We start from the raw sequence: 25,630 nt of genomic DNA on the forward strand, positions 1-25,630 counted from the left end.
TTTGTATATTGTTAATGTAAACAATAAAACAGGAAACCAAAGAAAATTTATATGCGTCTTGAGGAATAGAACATTGCGTTTACACATAAAAGTGATGCATGGGATTTTTTCCTGGATATCTGTTTCTTATTGAAATAAAATATGTATTGAACAACTTTTGTTTTATTTTATATGTTTATTTTTCAAAGATTAGATATTGGTAATTTACATCACTAGGTAATAATAATCATCTTATATATATGAAATTTTGGAAAAATATTATTCTGTGATTGAAAAAAATCTAAAACATTTAAATCATATTTTGGATTTTTTTTATCACAGAATAACATTTTCCATTCAACATTTTATATAAATACATGTAAATGTATTACAATAAATATATGTATACGAAATGGCAAGATTTGCGAAACAAATTTCTGATTTTGAGAGATAATTATTTTAAATTTGCGCAAATTTAACTGACGATGATTTCTTAAACAATTTTCTTATGAATTGTTCATATTGTATGAATGAATTATATAGAGTTATCTGGACAATTTTAATTAATTATATATTTTTACACTACGCAATTAATTATATATTTTAACATAAATAAATTAAACATAGTTATTGAATAAAATTTTTTGCAGTTTGTGTAAAGAGTTTTATATACAATTGAAAATATTTGATAGTCATTTGAATAATTTAAATTAAAAGTAATTTAAAAATATATGACTAACTATTATAGTGGCTAAATTCATTCAAGTTTATTTTAAATTTATCAAATCGAAGTTTTCCCTCGATTCCCTTGATAAAATTACGTTCAACAAAAGTCAATTAATGATATGTCTTGTATAAATAAATATGACAATATGACGTGTTTGCAGGCAATCAATATTATATAGATTAATATTTATAGTTCATTCTTATTTCAAGACCGTTTTAAATAATGACCTAAAATGCTAATAGATTATTAATTTTAATCTCTCGCTTTAACTTTTTATCTTTTTCTAATTTTAAGAATTGGGAAAAGAGGCCGATATTCGATAGTCTATTCTCTTATTTCAAAATCATTTTAAGTGATGTCTTAAAATAGTAAAATACAGCTCTGTAATTGGCTTTCCGGGAAAAAATGTTATATATACATATATGGATATATATATGGATATATATGGATATATTGTATATATAATTATTAGAATTGGATGTTAAAATGACTTAAAAGTTAAAAAAAAGAGTTAAAAAGTTAATAACTTTTAACTTAATTAAGTTACTTTAAATGTTAACTTTTTAACTTTTTGTTTAAGTTAAAAAATTTTTTTATCTCTTTTAAATATCTTAGAAAAATAATAAGATATAATAAGACTAAGGGTCTAAAGTATATTCGTAATTTGTTCATATTTTAAGACTATCTTAAGTAATTTCTTAAGATGCTAATACCTTCTGATTGATTTATGCGTTTATGTCATAAGCCTTAGTCCGGATCTACAATAGATGTTTTAAACCTTAAGTCATAAGAAATTGATCAATTACAGTCAAATATTCTTCTCGCATTCGATTATAATTAGTCAATTTCTTATGGCTTAAGACTTATTAAAAAGTAATCACTGATCTTGTATCTTCTCTACGTGCTGACTATTTTTTTAAAGTTATATAACTTATATAGTTATATCGTTATGTGTTATACACTTGTATCACATATGAATAAAAAAATTAAAAATTTAATTTATTTAATAATTTATATTGTAGTTATTTAAGAAAAATTTATCTCATTTTAAGAAAAATTAGGACATTATGATCTAAAAAATAATTTTTTTCAAAATTAACTTTTTTTTTAACTTAATTCAATATTGATTTAACTTACGTTAAATTAATTTTTTATTCCTTCAACTTTTAATTTAATTTTATTAATTTTTGTAAAGCCATTAACTTTAACTTTATTCAGTTAAAAAAAAACATTAACTTATTCAACCTTGATAATTATATATGAAACATTTTTTTCCCAGATTATGAATTATGACATCTTAAAATGGTTTTAAATATAAGAATTGAACAATATTATAGATAAATACCGACCAAAGAATAAATTAAACTGAATAAATTAAAGTTATAATCTACGTTGGAATGATATGTGACTGTTCTTCTTGACAGCCCTTTTCGAAACAATGAGTGCGCCGCGCAACGTTGACGCGCATGCGCATGCGGGATTGCCATTTCAAATGCCGTCGCACAGCCGGCAACTCCAGCAAATCGTCAGTAATGCGCGAACCTTTGCGCGGGAATGTAGTTAATAAAGTGTGTTGATTTTGCGACACGAAAGAATACGAAAAGAAGAAACGAGAAAAACCTAATCTCTATAATTGATACATCACTCGCATATTATCTTGAGATTAACAGAAAAGTGCGTCGCCCGGAAAAGTGCTGATTCAACTCGACGATGTCATTTTATTTTCCCGACTCGCCGAGATTTGCGGACCGACTGAGCGGCATGTCCGGCGACGAGTTGTTGCGGGAAATGAAGCAGCGATTCAACAAGGACAAAGGCGACACATTCTTCGAGTCTGATAGGCCTACCAGAGCTGACTCCTTCGATCGGCCCTTCCCGCATTTTCCTAGAGTGAGTATATATTATTCAGCAACCACCAACCCATATAGCAGACTTTATCCGATCGAGAGACATTCTGATGCGTTCCAAAACTCGATTGTGTCAACTCCAGTATCTTCTAACTTCCTTTGTGGAAAAATTTGTCTGAATGTGTTCGAAATTATTCGAAATGTAGTCAAAATGTGTCCGAATTCATCCTAAATGTCTCCGAAAATTGTCGAAATGTACAAATTCGGACAGTTACAGATAAAATGAGATACTTTTCGTCAAATTTCGGTAATACTGTCTGAATTTGTTAGAATTTATCATTTTTTTATATTTTTCGGACAAACTCTAACAAATTTTTTTACGTTCGCATTGCTCGAAATCCTCCGAATATTTTTGCATTTAAAATTAGATATAATATATTTGGCATTAAGTAAGTACAAAAAGTACAATCAACGCGAACTGATTTTTTGTTCAGCATTCGGCGAACAACAAGGAAAATAATATTCGAGTTGACAGAGTTGAATTTTGGAACGTCTTTAAATCGTTTTCTAGACGTTTTTTAGATAGATATCCTTTGGAGGTTTAGGAGTTGGAGTAATTCAAGGAGAACAAGAAAGTCAAAATAATGTAAATTTGAAATTATGTCATTTTTTTATCATGATTCGATATGACATTATTTTGATTTTCTTCCCTGGTGAAAATTTTATAATTTTTATACGAATTGGAACATTTTTCAGAAATACTCAGAAATATTCAGGAAGTTTACATCTTCTTTCAGAATTTTTTATACAATTGAATTCTGAAATATTTTTAAATTATTTTAAAATTATTTTTAAATTATTTCTCAGCCCATAATTAAAAAAAAATATTTAAAAATTTTTTAGATTTTATAACATTTCATCAAAAATTATTACAAAAAATTTTTTAAATCTTACAATATTTTATAATTAACATATATGAAAAATTCTGAAAAAAGATGTAGATTTTTTTGAGAAATGTTCCAATTGGTATAAAAAATATGAGAAAGTTATAAAATTATATAGAAATTCTGAAAAATTATATATAGAAATTTTGAAAAATTATATGAAAAATTGTCACTGGAGAAAAATTTTCACTAGGGTTGTCCTTCTGGGTAAGTATCATTCATTTGTCGCGCCCTTCTTCCTCGCCCGCGCGGAATTCACGATCGCATCCGCGGTATGCCTGCGGAATGCCGCGGCGTGCCTTTTCATCGACCTTTATTCTCCCTCCGCTTCCTCGTCTCACGATCGATCGATCACATCGAAGGGAATCTTTGCGTCGTTTAATGTTCCCTTTTCGCACTGTTTGCCTGCGTTTGCATCAAATATTCCAACATGCGAAGTTTAAAGGTTTGTCTTCTGTATATATCCATACAATACAAATTATTCCAGCAATATTGCAATAATATTACAATAATATTCCAATAATACTGTAATAATTTAGACAGCACAGAATATTTATGATATTTATTATTATTAATTTTTTTAAATGCTATATAAATAATTTATACACATTTTATATAAAGCTTTATTCGAAATATTATTAAAAAATATACTAAATATTTAATGTAATATTTATGATAAATATAAATAAATATTTCTGGTATTTTTTACTTCAATTATAATGTCTTTTATTAATGTATTTCCATAACATTTTCTACAAGATTTATAATGAATATTTCATAATATCTATAATAAATATTGTGTGCTGTCTGAAAACATTATGGCAAGCCTTTTACTTTTTAACAGCATAAAAGAAATTTTGTCTAATGTAAAACATAATTAAAAAATAATTGTCTAAAAAGAATTCCCCTACAGCACTAAGTTGCACAAAAGTTGTAGCAACACTATAGCAATATTGCAACAACATTGCAGAGATTTTGCAGCGATATTGCTGCAAATTCTATGCTGTATAGGTTATATTTTTATTAATAAATTAAAATTATGAAGTGAATATAAGTAAACTTCAGCGTATTGATTATTTCAACAATATTGTATTAACATTGGCAAATTTTACTTTGTATATTTTACTTTTTAATAGATATAAGATAGATAATAGAATAGATAGATAAAAGAAATTTTATCTAATGTACAACTCTTAAGAAATGTCTAAAAAGAATATTATGATTCTTATTAATGACTTAAAAAAGGTGAGATAAACATCGACGTATAAAGTTCAGTATATTGATAAAGGAGAATGCGATTATTAATAGATACGTCATTTACGTCTTCGTCTTCATTGCTGTAGCATCACGCGCAAAATTTAAATCGCAACGAACAAATCGGAACACGTCCCCGCATGCTGCGCCGAATTTCTTTATATTTATAGCATCGTCCTAATTCTCTTTTTCGAAGCGACGATTGTGTCGTTTAAACGAAGGTTTCGCTACGATATCGATTTGCAATTTTTCTCCATTTGTCGGTTTATTCTTGTTATTGCGATATTTTCAGATCACACATGAAACTATTCGGATCGCACGACGATAAAAACAAAACGACTCGTGCGAGTCTCTTGTTTAATTACAACTTTTCTCCGAGTAAATGCGAGATCGTAAACGCAAGTAAATATTGATTCGCATCAATCGAAGATTAACTTCGTGTTGACAATGATGGACGAGTTCCGATATCTCGTCACTTGAAGACATTTCCATTGCTAGTCGTCATTTCTAAAAAGATTACCTGATCAGATTGCTCGTAAAAGATCTGTTGATATTATTTATTAGACTTTTTTTATTATCAGCAGAAGAGAACGGAATTTCTCCAGTACAATATCACACTAAAAATAGTGAGGAGGAAATAGAATTTTTGTTTATTTACTTCAATTTATTGTACATGCCAAGAAGAGACTTGGCTCACTTATAAACTTAATCGTACATATCTATTCATTCCTTATAAATCAATGATTAATTGAATGTAACAATTAACCTTTACAGAAATTCAATTTAATAAAATTACTTATTTTAAATATTAAAAGCATTAAATGAATTTGCTTTTTATTATAAAAAAAAAGTATTAGGTGTACAACTTTGCTTCCGCCGTTTTTTTTTCCGAAATTCGAGGATTTATTGTAAAAAACTGGTTATACATTTACGATTCAAAGTATTGTCCATCGCTGGCCACTACTTTCTCCCATCTTTCGGGTAGCGTACGAATCCCGCGTCGAAAAAACTGGTCATCTTTTGAGGCTATCCACGAATCGATCCAATTTTTTACTTCTTCATAAGACCGGAAGTGCTGGTCAGCCAGGCCATGTGCCATTGATCGAAACAAGTGATAGTCAGAGGGAGCAACGTCTGGAGAATACGGCGGGTGGGGTAGGACTTCCCATTTCAACGTTTCCAAGTATGTCTTGACCACTTTCGCAACATGGGGTCGAGCATTGTCATGCTGCAAAATCACTTTATCGTGTTTCTCGTTGTATTGCGGCCGTTTGTCTTTCAATGCTCGGCTCAAACGCATCAATTGCGTTCGATACCGATCGCCTGTGATTGTTCAGTCGGTTTTAACAGTTCATAATACACTACGCCGAGCTGGTCCCACCAAATATAGAGCATGACCTTGGACGTCAAAATCACCGTTCTTGAAGCGTTGAAACCACTCACGACGTTCTTTCACTAATAGCGGCCTCACCATAAGTATTTGAGAGCATTCGATGAGCCTCAGCCGCAGATTTTTTCATATTGAAGCAAAAAATTAAAACCTCCCGCAAATGACGAGAATTTGGCTCGTAAACTGACATTTTCAATCGAGAATAACTTTATGATGCAGACACAAATCGACTAATGTTTCTATGGGGTTATGTTGACAGATGCCCAAGTTTATTGTATGACGTCTATGATCTATTTATTTCGACCACCACTTACCGCTAAAGCCATCTATAGGAAAACGGCGGAAGCAAAGTTGTACACCTAATAATTAATTACTATTTTCTAGTATTAAATTTTTGTAAGAATAATATACATAAATCACCGCATATCTTTTTTATTATATAATTTAATATAATTATTAGCTATCTTCATTATATTATTTATATTATTAACTTATTATTATTGCAAAATTTTTACACAGAGGAGAAAAAGGAGGAATAAATAACGATCGCTCGTAAGATTTTTCATGTAGTTTTCAGCTATAAGCCTTCTATTCTACTTGAAAATGTTTTTATCTTTATTTATTTTTAGAAAAATTATTATCGATTATCAGAATCGAATTTATCAGGTGCTTGTTCGATTCTTCTTCTATTAAGCATAAGAGGAAAGAAATTTCTAACATTTAAACGAAGAAGAGAATATTAGTGCTTAATAATATCTATTTTTACGTGAATCTTATATCTATAATTCAATCAAAACTGTGATTCGATTGAGCATTTCATCAGTCTTGAAATATAATCTTAAACTGAAGTGAAGTATATAATGTAACAAATTAAATTGACAAGCAATTTAATAATACAGATACTAATGCATCTTAAAACACTGTAAAGAATTTATTGCGAAAATGTCATTCTAATCAGGATTCAAACCTAGATCTTTCTATATTTCGTGATGGATATTTTAACAATTCGATCATCGGCAAAAATTTCTAATATTGCGTAGTCCAAATAACTCCACAATCGGAAATGCGTACTGATCGTAGATATTTTCTGGACACCCCTTAGCTTCAATATCCTGCGAGTCGAAAGAGTCTTTATCGCTTATCGTTGTTCGTGAATAGGACGGAGAAGCGTGTTCAGCTGGACCCTTCCGAAACGAGTTTCGACGGCACACATCGAGGGCTAGGTAGGCCCCTATCGATCTTGGCTTACTCGGGAAGCAGTGTATTTCCAACCCTCCTGTGTATGTGCATGAATGTATTTGTAGTCTAGTCTAGGAGTCCCTTAACAATGAGAGATATCTTTGATAGAAAATTCCGCAAGCTTCATCGTTTAATTTTTGGATACGTTTTACACATCCCACATATAACAATCCTGCGTGTTCATTTATACTATATTTCCAAACGTCTTAAAAGTTTGGAAGTTAAAAGTGAAAAATTGAAATTGATTCCTGAGGAGAAGTCTCCAAAGAGAAAATATTCGAGATGAATGACATCATGACATTTTAAACCAATAAAAGTTTTTATACAACTATTTACGCATTAACCATGCTGCACTCTTATTCATTGTTTGATTCTTACTGGAAACTTTCTAACTAGGAGACACAATTATACACAGTGTAAGACACAGAAGCACTATGCCCTGATAAAAAAATTTCGCTGAAATTATTCTATGTTTTGAAACATTTCAACGAAATTGCTGAAAATTTGCTGAGATTTTTCTAAAATTTTGCTGAAAATAAATTTTTTAGCTAAAAATTATTGAAATTAAACTGAAATTTTTCTAAAATGCTGAAATTTTGCTGAAAACGTGAAATAATTTCAGCGAAATTTTTCCACAGGGTGTAAAGCTGATTGTTGTCTAATCAAGACTGCTGTTGTTTTGGCTGAAATGTTTATGGCTGAAATTTTTTATCTTTTTTAAATAGAGAGTAGCCTTGTAATTAACACATAAGCCTCAACTCAACTTTTTGGCTGTATATACATACATGGTAAAAGAATGTAAAGTATTCATCCATTGGGCATAATGTCGGCAGACTAAATCAGAACAATCAAATGCTTATCCTAAAATTAGTGGAATGCACATAGTAACAATCAGATTCCTTTTTACAATTTGGGACAACATTTCGATTGATCAAAGAGCAGTCGCCATATTCAAGATGACTGTGCATTCTTGGGATTTATTTTCTTATATCGTGTGTAGTGTCTCAGACAGCATAGAATATTTATGATAAATATTTATTATTATTCTTTTTTTGAAATATTTTATACATATTATACATAAAACATTATTATTTTATACATATTATACATAAAACATTATTTGAAATATTATTAAAAAATAGACTAAATGTTTGATGTAATATTTATGATAAAAGCAAATAAAATTCTAGTAAGTATTTTTTATTGGAATTATAATGTCTTATTAAGTATTTCCATAGCATTTACTACAAAATTTATAATAAATATTTCATAATACTTATAATAAATTTATGATCTATATATGATCTTTTATAGTCTCAATTTGAGACTATAAAAATATTTACAAAATATTTAAAATAAGCCTTACAAATATTTATAAATATTTTGTAAATACTTTATAAATATTGCATTTTGTCTGGGGTATATATATGAGTCGTATTGCATCATTAGAAACATTGTGTTAAACACTGTGTCACTTTATGTCTATGCTCTCATTATTGTTATTAAAATTGAAATTAAAATTGAAAAGTACAACTTGCAACGGAAAGTCTAAGATAACTTTGTTATAAAACAGTCGCGAAAAAGAAATTCGCAAGAAATCCGTCCATTTGATCGACAGATATCGACTGATAATGTTCCGGAAAACGATAATGCGTGCGTTGTGTTCTGCCGCGAGGCATATTAATTGGCGTATTGACAATGCGGAACAGGTGATTCGGTTATGTATAGAGATGGGCCAATAAAAGAGAAGAGAAAAGCGTGTCTCGTTACATAAAGCAAATTGTTGTGGTACATGTGTGCGCGCGCGCGCGTGTGTGTGTGTGTATGTGTGTGTGTGTGTGTGTGTGTGTGTATTTCCAGATGATTTTTTTCCCACAGTCATCTCTCTTTTAAGGTACCTTTTCATGCTAATGCTCATTTTTAACGTTGAACAGGTCATGTGAAAATTGACACTTGATATTCATCAACTTTGACCATGTGACTTATATAAAAACGAATGTGGAGTGTCAGCATAAAATTATACCTTATAAATTATTCTTTATCTCGGCTCAAAAGAAAGCAAAACTCTTACAATGGCGTCATTTAACGTTCATACTTGAAGTACTTCTATTCTTGAAGATATGCGAAAGTTCTTTAGGACAAATGGGTATGAACTATACGTCCTTGAGAATTCTGCATTGTCAAGTTCTTGTGTATTTTAATGGGGAGATCACCGATGGCATCTCGCTATAAATCGAAAGTAATTATTTCCTATCCTTATTTTCGATTAGAAAAATGCAAATTAAATGAAGATTTATCTTAATATTATCTTAATATTTATGTTAAAATTATTTTTATTATATTCACATCTTTTCAACATCTTTTCTGTACTGCATATTTAATTTTAAAAAATAAAAATAATTAGTGACGCATAAATTGACATCATTGGCGGTTCTAACGTTTCAAGCAACAGAGATATTTGAGACATTAATGTTCGATAACCCACTTTCCCAGACAGCACAAAATATTTATAAAATATTTATAAAATATTTATAAATATTTATAAGGCTTATTTTAAATATTTTGTAAATATTTTTGTGACCTCAGATCATAAACATTTATTATAAATATTATGAATTTATTATAAATCTTATAGTATATAAATGCTATGGAAATACTTAATAAGATTATTATAATTCAAATAAATAATTACCAGAAATATTTATTTACATTTATTCATAAATATTTATTCATAAATATTACATTAAATATTTAATCTATATCTTTTAATAAATATTTCGAATAAAGCTTTATATAAAACATGTATAAAATGTTTATATAACATTTCAAAAAATGAATAATAATAAATATTTATCATAAATATTCTGTGCTATCTGGGTTACATGCAGCATAATTCGTTATTGATGATAAAAAAGTGTATAGCAGAATAGTGGGAGAGATTAGGAAGATATTTCTTCATAAGAGAAATTGAAATGTAATTACATAAGAAAGAATGAGATATTAATAGTGTTAGTCCAATAGTAGTCTAATTGAAAATAATCTTGTTTTAATAATAATGTTAATGAAACAAACAAATAATATTTAATTAAAACAAGAGCACACTGAAAAAAATTACGAAATTTTAATGAACATTTGTTTGAATAATATTAACCAAATATTTAACAAATGTAAACATTTCTTTATTTGGTACAAGAAACATTAATTTATTTGATCTAAGAAACATTAATTTGATTTAAATATAATTTTTTTATTTTTTTGATTTAATTTTTGATTTAAATATTTATTTAGTAAATATTTAAATTAAGTAAATATTTAGTTAATAAATACATTTAAGAAAGAAATTTATTAAAATTTAATAAACATTTTTAGTGCACGGCGCATTTGTTTTATTAATAATTATTAAATTAACAAGATTATTTTAGACTGCTGACGGCTGATGTTGTGAATACAGCATCGTATTTCTTCCATGTAAAAGCGTTTATTGTTTTATTCGGTTTCTCTTTTGTTTTCTCTCTACTTTCGAGGAAATTGATTTTGAAACAGTCGTAAGATGTGTATGATTCTCGTTATCTCGCGACCTGCGACGAAGTGCGTGATCGTCGCAATCTCGAATCCACTTAAGCTCGTATGTTGGCAGTGATATCGTACACACGGTTAGCGTTATTTATATATTTAACGTATTAAACTTTGCAACGTGTTGCACAACATGAATTGCGTAACGCAAAAAGTGTACTATTGTCATTCGTCTGATTGACTTCTTTGATTTTAAACGAAAATCTCGATCAACATAAATTTTAAATTGGACATCAAATCAGTCCTTAGCAACTTATGTATGTTTTTTTGTCTGTTTTTTGGTCATGCATTATACGAGTTGATTTCAATTAATTATAAACCGTTGCATTCAATAAAGTCATTATTGAATTATTATTATTATTATTATTATTATTATTATTATTATTATTATTATTATATTCACAATTTCAAAACCAAACTCCTCGCATTCATTCGATGCGTTTTTGAAAAATAAAAGGAAAAACAAAAGACTTCCTCGAAAATAACTCTCTTTTGAAAAGAGTTATAGTTTTGCGAAATTTATGATAATTCCCATTCGGTGCTGTTGGATTCGTTCATTAATGGATTAAGCGAATTTCACACTGCACACCGTGATGCATACCCCTCTCCACTTCTCTCTTTCCCCTTCTCTTTTTCTTCTCCTCCCTCTACCATTGTATGAATGAGCCTTTCGCCGGCTCGCTGTCGGATTCATGTCGACCTCCTCACACCTCCTGTGCTCCTGACATCGCTATCGATCACCGTAGATCATCGATCGTCATTATCGATGATCCCACAAGCGATCGAGACTCGCGCGATTCACGTTCGTGCGCTCGTACAAAACGACATTTATCATTATGTTATTGCGTCTGTTATGTCACACTCATTCGCGGATAACTTGCCATACATGTATGTGCATATACAAGCCCCATTTAGAGTTACGTGACGAACATCGACGTCTCGGCCGGTAATTTTCGCCGAACTCGTTATCCCGCGTACATAGCTTCGTGATTCACTCATTGCTATTTATTCTTTTCATATGTTTTCTTTCCTAATCGAACGTCTGTTTCTTTCCGGAATGCACTCAACGGAGTACTCAATTTATATAGATACACTCTTGCGGTGAAATCTCACTTCAAGAGAGTGAAAATACAATCACTCTTAAAAAAAAATGAAAATATTTCATTTCTTTAAAAAGAGTGGCAATTTTCACTCTTTTTAGAGTAAATTTTCACTTTAAAAACAGTAAAATCTCACTCCAAAAAAAGAGATTTAACTCCTTTCGAAGTGAAAATTCTCTAAAAAGAATAAAAATTGTCACTCTTTTTCGAAAGATAAAGGTTGTATTGTATTTTCACTTTCTTGCAGTGAGATTTCAATAACATAGAGTCGTAATATAATATCATAAAAATATTAATGATCTTATTTGTCATTTACAAGTAAGTTTGCTTATAAATTATTAGTTTCTATAAGGAGAAGTTTTAGGCATAAGTTACCCCTCCGAGCGCCATGCTTTTCGCGATCAGTCAGGCATGCAACCCAGTGCGAGTTCTTCCGCTCATGCCTAAAAATATAGGTCACATATCTCTCTTCTTCTCTCTCAGTTGATCGAAACGCATTCGTTCCTCATCCATCCGTCCGATTCTTAGCACGTTATTCGTGTGCACTTTTGTACACTTCAGATAAAAATTCAAAATATTCGTTCATTAGTCACACAACTAAAAAAAAACCAAGTTTTTCAGAAAATGAATTTTAATATTTCGAATTATTATAATTTTGTGATATTAATTATAAAATGTAATTTTGGGATAAAAGATTGTAGAGGAACTAAAGTATGTTCTTTTAAAGAAGTGCGTTGTCTTTTTTTAAGTTTTCGTTCTGTGTCTGCAAGCAACGAAAAATTTTTGTATTATGCCATTGTAGTAGCAAACGAGCGATTGTGCAAGCATATCAGACTACACATATTGAAGGTTGGAGTTCAAGCAATTAGACAATTTTAATTTTAATACTAATTTTCATTCTGATTGGTTGAATTCCAGTCCCTAATTTACAATTTCAAATGCGTTATAACCTACAAACTTCACGCTTCGGTGAGAAGAGGAATAGAGTCATACAAAGAGCGACCGAAACGAATGGAGTCGTCGTCGTCTCGTATTTCCATCTTCTTTTGTTTCTATTTTTAGATTTGAAGTATCTTTTCTTTACCTCAATTTGCACGAGAAAGGAAGTGATACTATAATAATTTCTCTTCCAATGTTTTGAAAGCAAATCGAACAGAACGGAATGAGATAATCCAATGTGACGTAACGTTCAGCGCTTCCGCGTCGCTCCGCATTTTCTCGATCGTGCGAGAAGCGTCGAAGTTAGGCGCAGAGAAGTTTCTAGCGAATTCTCGCGCTCGCTCGGTCGTCGTCGGCCGCCTCCGCCTGCGCTCGTCATCGCCGCCGCTAGTGATCACGTGGTCGCGCACAACCCACACGTAACCGCGCATTTAAGTGCTCCCGCGGCCCGCGCGCTGTCAGTCTCGTTGTCAACCGCATTTGTAGTGGATTACGCGCGCGATCACAGTGAAACGCACGTGCACACGTTTTTTCTTTTTTTTTTTTATCTCTTTTGCACTACTCGAGGAAAACGGCCTTGAAAAAGTACAGCCGACGAGGCAAGTGAGAAAGAGACGTATCCTGAGTATATAGCGAATGTCGCTTATATAATCGCGGTGGAGGCAGTGGAGGAGACGAGGAAAAGCCAAGAGAGAAGCACGACGTGTGAGTGTCAGCTATTGCGAGCGAGCGAGCGAAGTGAGAGAGATATATATTGGGAGCGAGTGTGAGAGCGAACGAGAGAGAGCGAGAGAGAGAGAAAGAGAGAGAGAGAGAGAGAGAGAGAGAGAGAGAGAGAGAGAGAGAACGCAAGAAAGTGGAGATTTCGAGAAAAATCTCGCGGCAAATCTTTTCTCGGCGTCTTTGCGCTTTCGAGAGCTAAAAAAAAATTTTGTGCGTGATATATTCCGGAAAAGGAAAGAGAGAAAGAAAGAGGAAAAAGAAAGAAGGAAGGAAAGAAATTACTTGCTGGTGCAAGCGAGAGAGAGTGCGTGTCGAGTATCCAAAAACGGACGCGCGGGCTCGAACGGGTCCAGAAAATGGACTCGCCTGTCATCGTGGACGCAGCATCCAAATTGGGACGAGAGATCGATCTGGACCGCTGCTCGTTCCCCGTAAGTGACGTCCACCTCTCTGTTTTTTTCTTTTCCTTTTTTTTGGTGTTATTTTTTTTCTCGCGAAATATAGGACTTCTCTACGCGCAGTTCCGCACTCCGAGAAAGTTCGGTTGCTCCACGAGCTTCTCGAAGTTTGAAATTCAGATTCTTTCTTATTAGGAATACTCCGTTTGTAAACGAGTACATCTCGGATCGATGTTTTTGTGAACGAATGTTGCGCGTTATGAATTATTATGCACTGTTGCTGATTCCTTCACCGCTTAAGGCTAATATGTCATTTATACAATAAGTATCTCAATGTTGATTGGCTACAGAAAAGTTCTCTGGAAATTTTCTATCCTATAACCAATCAATATGTTTAAAAAATGTGTTACACAACAAATGAAATATTAGTCTGAAGTCGTAATTAAACTAGAGATTGAGATTGAATTGAAATATAAGCAATCAAAGTAAAGTTCACGAAAGAGATTGGTTTTTTCTTGTAATTAATTAAAGTAATTAGTAATTAGTTATTTCAGTTCAATCTCTAGTTTGATCACAAATTGACGATTGATAATTACCCGGTCCTATTTTAGCCAATCACGATGCAACGAATTCATCGTGATTGGCTGAAATAGAATCGAGCAACTGCCAATCGTAACCGTCAATCTATAGTCTGATGCGAGCTTAGGCTGTTCTATTTTTTGAGAAATTTTAATTTACTCTCTCTTTCTCCCTCTCTTGTTCTCTCTCTCTCTTGCTCTTTCTTTTGCCCATTAGAAATTATCACATAGTTCATGCGAAGGTGGAACAACTGATTCTAATGGGCTTTCTGCAGTAAACCATTACCTTTTTAATCTTTAAATCTTAAAAAATCGACCAGTTATCAATATTCTTTTCATGTTTGACTGTGATCGATCAATTTCTTATGACTTAAAGCTTAAATAATGGCTTATTGTAGAAAACTTATTAGGGTTAAAACAGTCTTATCTAGCGCACGAAATATAAGAAAATGAATCAAACAAATTCCTTCATTTTTTCTTTTTCACGAAATAAAAACTTTGATTGATTGATTTTCTTATATTCTATGCTTTATGCAAAAGTCTATGCTTCGGTCCTTGATCTTAAAAATTGCAAATCCCCTACAGCACAAAGTTGCACAAAAGTTGCAGCAACTATATGTAGAGATTTTGCAGTCATTGCTGTAAATTCTGTGCTGTATGAGGTGATAGGCGCATGATGGTCCGTCTGGTTCCACGCTTCCAAGAAGACACGATCCAGATCTTAATGGAATCATCGACGCACATGAGATATTTCCATACGTTCCGCACGTTCTCCTCACTGCCGATATAGCCCTTCCTCTCCCTCTCCATCCGCCGCTGCTCCTCACATTCCGCATTTCGAGATCGCGTGGAAATCAGAAATAGCATTCGCGCCGTATTTTTCGCGTCGCATTCGAACGCGTCGCGACGGAATGCGTCGTTCGCGAAAAAAAGAGAGAGAAAATACAAAAATTGAGATATTATCGTCGCATCACGATATTCGTCAAGAAGTTTCGAGTTCCATTATTGTAATGGTCGCAAAAGAAGTTTATCTGAATCGTTAATTGATTTCGATGATATAAAATGATTTATGATATACGAATTCTCGGAACAAACATGAAAAAAAAACATTCATATCAATATATCATCGAATTATCGTAAATGATCGCCAAACGCAACAGTCATGATGTCACGAAACCTATTTAGATGTCTCGAAAGACCGTTGGTATTATCGTGGTCGATACTAGTAAAGCCCATATCAGATCATTCATTGGAGATTAAGGGTAGCGAATTGGACATTAAGGATCGCGAATTGGTAATTAGAATTCGACCAATCGGATATAATTTTAGCTCGCTATGTCTTGAATGGTCGAATCCTACACGAAAAAAACGCTGAAGTATTGAAAAATTTAGTCAGATACAGATTACAGATCTGAAAATAATTTTGCTGAATCATCAAAATAAATTTATAGAACACTTAAACGTTCAGACAATATTGCAAAAATAGTCTTAATATTTTATTTTGAAAAAAATTAAATTTTAATAAATATTTTTATTGAATAGTTCTAAGTAAATATATTTACTAAATGTGAACATATATTTATTTAGTATAAAAATTATTAATTTGATTCAATTATTATTTTTTATTGAGTAAATATTTATTATAAGTAAATTTACTTATTTACTAGCAGTATTCAAAGAAATACGTATTAAAATTTAGAAATTCTTTTTAATATAACTTGAATGTTCTACGTAATTATTTTGGTTCAAACAAAATTATTTTCATATCTATCTTAATTATCAAATATTTTAACAAAATTGTTTCTTTCATACAATCTTCAACTTGCCGTCCTTAATTTCCAGTTCGCAAATCTCGGTCTCCGATGCATAGTCTGATACGGGCTTAACGGTACGACGTCAAAAGGTGCGGCGTGACGTCATACCGGTCACGTTATCAGATACCTTCCTACGCTCAATATCGGCCATATGATTAGGCGAGATCGCGAGATCGATACGTGCAGCGAAAGAGAGAGATGGAAAGAGGAATTACCTCATATGATTGATTCTTTCTTATACGTTCCAATGACGTTTCTCTCTCAGCGTTCTGGAACGCGATGGATGATTCGCGTGCACGCGTGGGCGTATTTGCGCGTGCTCCAACGAAGACGGAGACCGAGAACCGAAAAGAAACGAGACCGAGCGATCGTTTCCCCCGTATGATATCACCCGGTGGAAATAAAAGAAACCTGTAAAAACGAAGGATAGGAGAAGGAAGATGAGAAAACAAATTTCCCTTCTTCAAAATTGCACAGAATAATTTTACTGAAGTATCTAAAAATTTAGCTATATAAATTTGAAAATAATTTTGTTGGATCATCAAAATAATTATGTAGAACGCTCAAATATTTACTAAAGAACAATACTACAAGAAGTTTTAATATTCTAGCAACCTGTTTGTGATTTATATATAATTATTTTGATGGTTTAAACAAATTATTAGGGTTATTATTATACAAAACTGAAAATCAGGGCAATCAAGAAAAGTCAGGAAATTTTGCAAAATTTTCTGAAAAATAAAAATTCTTGGCTTTAAATGTTTAAAAGTTTAATATGCGTATCTGCGCAATTTTGGAATATTTGTACTTACTTAACAATTAAATATAAGTAATGTTAGCAATATTAATAGCATATAGTAATTTATTATGTTTATTATGTTATTGCTATGTTAAATTATCTCTCAACAAAATATTTGACAGTTTCCAAATCAGAACAAAAAAAATTTATAATATTATTGAAAGAGAAAATTATGAAATTTTGTCTGGAATTCAAAGGAAAATTATAGAATTTTAGGCTGAGGAATTTATGGCAATGATTTATGATAACTTTTAGGTCTAGCTAAATTTTTAGATATTTTAGTTCAAAACTTTAATTTTTTCCTTGTACTTTGAAAGTCTCACATAATGTATATTTTGAGCCAAACAAAATTTTTTTTATCTATTTGTCTATCTATATCTAGCTAAATGTTCAACAAAACCGTTTTTTAGTGCGCGTTAAAATAAATTCGATTGAAAGAGACAGCCAAGGCGTCTCGACATTCAGTCATCTGCGGTAATAGCAAGCGATGCAGGATTAAGTGCGTCAAAAATGGACATTTGGATTGAAGGCCCTCTAAATTTAGTATTTAAAAAATAATTTAAATATCCGAACGCGATGTTATCCTGTTGCGGGTCATTTTCGCGGTTGACAGGCGAAAATTTAATGCAGTGGCGTGTTGGCCATGGCCAGCCAGGCCGAAAATAGGAAAATCTGATTGTTAGGTGCGCGTATGTATGTAAGAAGTTCTTCCGATTCTCTCTCTCTCTCTCTCTCTCCCCCTCTCTCTCTCCCTCTCTCTCTCTCTCTCTCTCTCTCTCTCTCTCTCTCTCTTTCTATACTGTCCCTTCTACTGCCATTTTTCTCTCATTTTCTCTTTCTTTCTCTCGTGCGTCCCGTGTATGGTTTTCTTACAACGTATATCCGCCGGTCGCATTAAGTGGGACGACGAAGCGACCTCGATTCGTCGCAGGAAGAGAAGGAGAAGGAAAGAGAGAAGAGAAGGAGGATTCGTCACCTCGTACCCGATTACGCGAATTTCCCCTTCAGCGCCCTTGCTCGCGTTTGGATCGAAGTCGAGACTGAATGTCACGCACAGCTGTTGCCGTTAGGGTGATTTCGAAGAAATCGAAGGAATAACTACTTAATGTAATCGGGGATAGAGTTCCTGAAATCATTATAAAATTCATATGAAACTCCTATGTATAATTCAATAATTACATGCAACTATAAGGAATAATTGTATAATATCAGATACAATTGTTTATTTTACTAAATAACTTCATATATAGTGAAGAAAATTATTTTTCATCAGATGAAACCGTATGAAAGCAAATACAATCATATAATCTGTAGGACAATATTTCAGCTAGTGGGTTATCCTCTCGGAAGAAATACTTCAATTGGTCAACAATCAACTCAACTAATAATTATTGCAAAATTTCTAGCTATACAGGGTGATTCTTAAGTATTCTAAAAAATTTTAAGGAGGAGATTTCTTTATACATTATATAGATTACATTATAATTCATTATAAAAATTTTATATGTGTTTGAAATGGTTCAGTTTCAAAAATATAGGGTACCAAAGTTGAAGGAAAAATTTCATTTTTTTTCTAAAAATTCGAAAACCACTCGAAAACACAAAATTTCGAAATGACTCGAATGGTTTTCGAAATTTTTTTTTGTCTTAGGCCCAAATGTTACCAACGTTACTTTAATTTTAAGTCTCTCCTTTTCTAATTCTCTATTGGCTTTAAAAAAATAAAGACATAATGTTAAGCTTCTTCGCTTAAAATCAAACTAACTTGATGCAATCGGACTTTAAATAAATCTGAGAAATTATCCCTTTCAGAACATTTATGGACTATCCTATATAATTAATCGTACTTCATTTAATCTTTCTGTCTATATATTAAACAATAAACAATTAATTATTCTACCTACATTAGCAAAATATATTGCTATAATATTACTTCATAAATTAATCGGAATTTAAGTTGCCCTTAATTTATTAGGAAATATGAACCTGGCATAAATTAGGGAATACACCGAATTTTGTTACTCCTATTATCTGCCTTTGAAGATTAGAGACAAAAGTTATTGTCTTACATTTCTACTGTAATTGGCCGATTCGATTACGGCTTAACGGTTGACTGGTCCTATTTTAGCCAATAACAGTGCATCATGATTTGCTGAAATATTCTGAAAATTCTCTTTTTATTTCGTTAGTTGATAATCATATTTAGAAATGAATTATGTATAATCAAAATGAGCTGTATTTACAGCTATGATAAACTGTCAAATCAAAAAGATACAAATACAAATACAAATAAACATGATTTAATTTCTCGAAACAAGAAAATAATTTTTGATATATAGATCTATTCTATCAATTGCAGATATTGTCATTATCATTACAATATTGTCATTATGATTGCAAATATTGCAATTTATTGAAAAATATTTTTATTCAAATATAATTGATGAAGAATCTTCTGTGTTTTTTTCTTTTATAATCTTAGATAGTAATGATGAGTAAACGAAAGTCTTCCTTCCAGATTAAATGTTTTCTTGAACATTTACCTTGTATTTAAATATTCGTTCGTCACGAAAAGAAAGATATTCAATATTGCATAAATTGTTTTTTAACTTTAAGTTTTTCATCTCCTGCATATCAAACACCTGTCAAGCCGGTTTTAGGTAACAATGCGATCAAGATTCTAGTTGTTGATGTATGAGTAATTCCTCATTTCAACAACATCAATTGAACATTGGTTTCATCAAATTTTTATCTGTGTCCGTAGGGGTTCCCATTCGACGACCACGCCGACGTTTTCGAGCGTCCGCGCAGCGACGGCATCCGCGCGCACCTGGACGACCTTGCGGCGCGCCACCCCGAGTTCGCTGAGCACCTGCGCGGTCCGCCTTGGCCGTTCAGCGGTTCCCTGCTGCGTGACCGTCGCCGCCGACGCCGCGGTTCCGGTGGTAGTAACAACGACGACCAGCAGCAACAAGGTCAACAGCATCAGGACGAGGACGCGCGTAGTCAAGCAAGTGGTAGCAGTGCCGCGAGTGGTGCGAGTGCCGTCAGCTCGCACAGCGGCGGCGGTGGCGAGCACGATTCGACGTCATCGTCCGCGATACCGCAGTACGGTCTACGTAATACAGTGGACATAGGCCAGCAACAGCGACGCCGCGATATGGAGACAAGTCCGGAGAAGGATGAGCGCGGTCAGCGCTCGATGTCAGCACCACCGACGGAAAGCTGGCAACAGCAACAGTCGCAACAGCCAGGTCAAGAACAACAACTACCACCGCAACCTGGTCAAGGTCAGAAATTCGTGTCCCGAGTAGATATCACACCGCAGCACAATCAGCAACGTGCGCAGTCGCCTAGTAAACCAGCTAGCAATGTCCGACATATCCCCATCTTCGTGGAGGGTCGCGACGTGCCGGTGATGCCAAAGGTCGCGACAGACGACGCGCCGCCGTCCACCTTTCAACAGCGACAATCGTCACCGCCGTCTCACCATTTCGACAGATCGTCACCGCCAGCGCATCATTTTCACAGACCCTCGCACTTTAACGAACGCTTCAGTCGACAGCAGTGGCCACCGTCGCATTTCCAGGATGCGTTTTATAAGCCGTCAAGTTTTGAACAGCCAATGCGGCGGCAATTTCAGTCACAACATCAGCAACCGCAATACTATTATCAACAACCTCAACATCAGCAACAACCTCAGTATCACCACCCGCAACAGCCTCAACAGCAGCAACAGCAGCAGCAACCTCAGCATTATTATGAGCAACAGCAGACTCAGCAATCTCAACCTCAACCTCATCAGGAACAACAACAGCAACAACAAGAAACTTCAAAACCAAAGCCTCCGGTGCCAAAGGATCCTCTGGAGAGAGTCGCCCAGGTACAAAAAGATGTGGATGATCTGGCCGAGCAGGTGCAACGTTACGTTGGTGATTCTCGGCAGGACAAGGAGTATATGTACTTGGACGAGATGTTGACGCGTGAATTAATCAAGCTGGATGATATAGAGACGGAAGGTCGGGAGAACGTGCGGCAGGCACGTAAGAACGCCATTAAGAGCATTCAGGATACCATTAGCTTGCTGGAAACAAAAACACCAATTGTCAATCAACAGGAGCAACAACCCACCGTGCATAAAATGGCTCAGGAGTATTCTGAGAAAGATCAGCAGGGAAAAGAAATCTCACACATTTCTGAGCCGATGGAGGTAGACACGAAGCAAGAGAAGCTTAGTAACGAGCCGATACCGCTTCCACCGGTGCCGTCGTCGCCAACGAAGGTGAGAAATCGCGAGTGAAGTGACAGTTAAAATGCAGGATATTTGTCAACTGTACAGAAAATTTTAGTTTAACAATTTGTTTTATTCTCTAAATTATATTTTATTTATCTTTTTTTGTTTAGGACAAATTATTTTACTTTTACGATCGCAATATTTATACGAATTATCTTATTTTTTGGCATTTTATTTCGGTTTTGCAGACGAAAGTAGAATCCTCAGAAAGTGAAAGTGCGGCAACAGCTGTCGAATCAGCAAATCAAAACATTATTCCTACCGGACAGCAGATTACCGAACAGAAAACAGAGAATCCAGTTATGCCTGTCGCAGAACAGCCTGTCGCATTGACAGACGAATCAACAAAATGCGCGGTCGAAACAAGCAAGGAGTCCAAACCAAGTGATGGAAAAGATGAAAAACAACAAAAAGACGCGTTACAAACAATAGAAAATAAACACGAGACATTAAAGCAGCAGACGAAGGAAATGATAGAGGGAAAAACGGAAATGAATGACGGCCAGCGGAGTTCAACAGAATCGCCGAGACTGCAAAAGAAGGCAAAGAAGACCAAAAAGAAGGAGCAGCAACAGCAACCGGTATCCGAGCAAGCAATCCCGCTGCCACCACCACCAACGGAGAGCGCGAAGTAAAAACAGAACGTTGAGGAAGTGTCGTATAGTCGAACGTGAATCCTAACGTGGACACGACTCGACCAGAGTTGGCGGATGAGTGTGTGTGTGTGTGTGTGTGTGTGTGTGTGTGTGTGTGTGTGTGTGTGAGAGAGAGAGAGAGAGAGAGAGAGAGAGAGAGAGAGAGAGAGTTTCGTGGGTCATAAAGGAACGAGGATCGACTAAAAATGAAGTTCCTTGAATCACAATGGAACGCCGAGTGATGGAAAGGATAAAAATGAAGAAGTTTTGAAGGACATCGAATTGTCGTAGAAATCGCGAAATGGTTTGATTTGTATTAAGACGCTGAAGACTGCTGTCTTTTCTTACTTTTTCTGAGTTTCCGAATTAGAATCAAGCTAATCGCGTTTGAGCAACGAATCCTTCAGTCACTCGTCATTGCCTTAGGACGAAGCCTTCCTTTTTTATAGAATAATCACGAGCGAACCGAAACGGTACCACCCATAAGTTCGTTGACTTTCTCGGCCTTCGATTTGAAGCTCTTAAGCACATCCGCGTATTCCATTATATTTTTTCAAAGAAAGAATCTTTTCTAAGAAAGAATCTTTGTAGGAATACGCGCAGCGGACGAATTTTTCTCTCTGTCGATAATATATAATCCTCATCCGTCGATAATATATAATCCTTTCTTCTAATTTATTTATAATTTGCGAGCTCGTGGATGATTGTGAGATAAATAGAAACTGCATCTGACTTGTGTGAAATGGATTCGAAATCGCGGGGATAAGATTCAAGTCTCGTTACGAGTCCGGGCGCGTAACTTCAAAGACATCCTATAAAAGGCCAGATGTAGTTTCGTTATATATTCACTTGTCGAGCAGACCAATTTGCCACGTAAATCGTGCCGCAGAAATTATTCATCAAGCAAATTACTGATTATACGTAAAGAAAATACGTAATTTTTTTTAGTTGTGATCGCAGAAAAAGATTATATTTGTATTTTATAAAATAATATACGAATATAAAAATCTTTTGTAAAGTTTGCACGATTTGTTGATTGGATTCGAGTCAAAATTTCGGTTTTTTTAAATTTTGGCTCTTTACGACACAATACAGGAAAATTGATCTGTTTGGAAGGTTTATAACGACGTTATACTCGGTACAGCATCACGTAGAGCGTGCACGTGACGGCAGTGATGACGAGTTAACATTGATTTCTAATTTATTGTATGCCTGCCCGAGAGATGATTTCGTGTTCGCAAGTATGTTTGTTGTTGACGCTAATAATTTTCTGCGTATCGCGCGCACATCTGCCGACAGAAAGTGGCACGGATGTGTGTAAGAAGCATGTGCACATACAAACTTTAGAATCATGAATATTCGTCGAGAATACCGATGCCGTCCCTCGTTTCTTCCTACCTTCCTAGATTTATCATTGGGATGTGTTCCGCGACGTAAATTAATTTATGCGTGTATAATTTAGTGCAAATTAGAATCCTCTTTTAACAGACATTTAAAAGTTGCCAAAGTACAGATTTTGCCTCATAAGTGAATGTTGTATATACAGATTACGCGATTTATTTTCTAAAAACCAGCCAAATATTTTTTGTACGTAACTCTGGTTAAAACATATTTTTTGTAAAATTTCTGCATTCAGGAGGATTCCGTATAATATAAGATAGATTATAAAATCAAAATTGGAATCTGTCTCTAAACTAAAAATACAGATATTTAAACAAAAAATTTTAAAAAATGCTACTTGTGTTCATTGATTTATTGTCTCAAGATACATCAACCCAATTAATTTCTTTTTTTTTGCAATTCTAACCAAACGCAAAATTCTTTCTTTGCGCACTTTGATCAATACTATACTCAATTTAAAAAGAAAAAGAAATTTTAATCATCTGTTGTTTTCTCTTTTTAATGTAAATGAGAAAGAGATGTTCTAAAATTCATAACTGGCCTAAGATAAACTGAAATAAGAAGCTTATTTTTTTACTACTGCACTAGTTTATACTAAATTTTTATCTTCCATCAAATTTTAAATATACCATGGTACATCTATTTTATTTTTAAATAGATTTGAAAAATTTGTGTTAAATTGAACACACGTTTCTCAAATCGTCCACTCAAACTTATGTGTTAATTTTTACGCAAGATGGAATATGTTAAAAAGTAATACAAATATTATATAAATAATTAACACAAAAATTATACACTGACGTAATTTGTAAACAAATCGTGGAAGCATATTTTTTTTAAGTAAAATTAATACATTTATAAAACATTTATAATATGATAACATATATTTTATTTATTTATCTTTACATTTAAAAACACCTTATCTTTATATTATCTGTTCACTTACTCATAAATTGTATTATTTGGGTACTGAGAAGTATTAAATATCAACACTAAAATATTCAACAATATAATATTCAAATAACATAATAAAAATTCAACACATTTTAACAAGAACTTAAAATTTCTATCGTAGATACAAAATATTTTTTACAGCATATACATACAATGTCTAGTTTAGTTGTAAATAATAAATCTTGTAAAACATTATCCTCTTCTAATGGGTACAACTTCTGCATATAGAGATTGTATAATTGTATGTCTTTATTTATGAAATTTATGAAGTGATGGAAAAATAGTCTACGTTTTTGCTAAGAAAAAATCGGTTTTCCTTAAAGAATCCATACGTTTGTTGCGGGACACTCTGTATACAGTGCTCCAAATTTAGCGTCCGTTTAGAATTCTCAAAGCGTTTCAAATGCGCGAGAAAAGTCCATTTGAACCTTGAGTGTATTCGAAGAACCATATACAGAGATTTCAGTTTTTCAAGGAAGTTCCTCCTTCTGTTATTCCACTCCATCTTATATTATTCCTTTTATAGGAAATCGCGAAACGAGGGACGACAAGGGCAATGGATTATTTTTTCGGTTTCTTATTCATGGTGTGATTTGTTTATCTTCACCTTCTCTCCCTTATATCTACAACGTTTTTTGTTCGCATATCTGTATTGACACTATTTTCCAGCCGGAAATTTTGTATTTTTTCTGATACGAGAGATGAGAGGATGAGAGAATGCGTGAGAAAGAGAGAAAGAGAGAGATACGCGTCTGATAAAATTATATATACATATATGATGAAAGTGTGTGACTATTTTAAGAGATTGATCAGTGAAAATACAAAGCCTGCTCTATCTTATATATATGACAGTTTCATTCTTTCCCCTTGGATCAAAAGTGACGTAATAGTTCCGTAACTGAGTCAGAATAAAGAATTTCAAATTATTTATTTTAAATACTGTTTAAAATGTTATGCTGTAATTGTCAAATTAAACAATGTCTTTAACAATTTTTGTATCATATATATTTTTTGCATTATTATATATATTCGTCATCGCTGT

General features: G+C 33.3%; 1 protein-coding gene across 2 annotated transcripts; it reads left to right on the plus strand.

The window, feature by feature from the left end:
- Positions 1 to 2,251: 2,251 nt before the first annotated feature.
- LOC108694744 (BAG domain-containing protein Samui-like) lies at positions 2,252 to 23,965 on the plus strand. Of its 2 annotated transcripts, none has more exons than XM_018204397.1 (3): positions 2,252 to 2,596; positions 20,069 to 21,586; positions 21,787 to 23,965. In XM_018204397.1, the coding sequence occupies exons 1-3, from the start codon at positions 2,417 to 2,419 to the stop codon at positions 22,231 to 22,233; spliced, it is 2,145 nt and encodes a 714-aa protein (XP_018059886.1). In that variant the 5' UTR covers positions 2,252 to 2,416; the 3' UTR covers positions 22,234 to 23,965. The 2 variants fall into 2 exon arrangements, with proteins under 2 accessions (XP_018059886.1, XP_018059887.1); XM_018204398.1 differs by lacking the exon at positions 2,252 to 2,596 and adding an exon at positions 13,465 to 14,146.
- Positions 23,966 to 25,630: the final 1,665 nt, after the last annotated feature.

This window comes from Atta colombica, unplaced genomic scaffold (assembly GCF_001594045.1).
Source record: "Atta colombica isolate Treedump-2 unplaced genomic scaffold, Acol1.0 scaffold123, whole genome shotgun sequence".
Lineage (NCBI taxonomy): Eukaryota > Metazoa > Arthropoda > Insecta > Hymenoptera > Formicidae > Atta > Atta colombica.

Excerpts from the sequence above, each read along its gene's own strand:
- LOC108694744 (XM_018204397.1), top strand. The coding sequence starts at position 2,417 with ATGTCATTTTATTTTCCCGACTCGCCGAGATTTGCGGACCGACTGAGC. Across the intron at positions 2,597-20,068 it reads CCTTCCCGCATTTTCCTAGA|GGGTTCCCATTCGACGACCA; the intron begins GTGAGTATATAT and ends CTGTGTCCGTAG. Across the intron at positions 21,587-21,786 it reads TGCCGTCGTCGCCAACGAAG|ACGAAAGTAGAATCCTCAGA; the intron begins GTGAGAAATCGC and ends TCGGTTTTGCAG.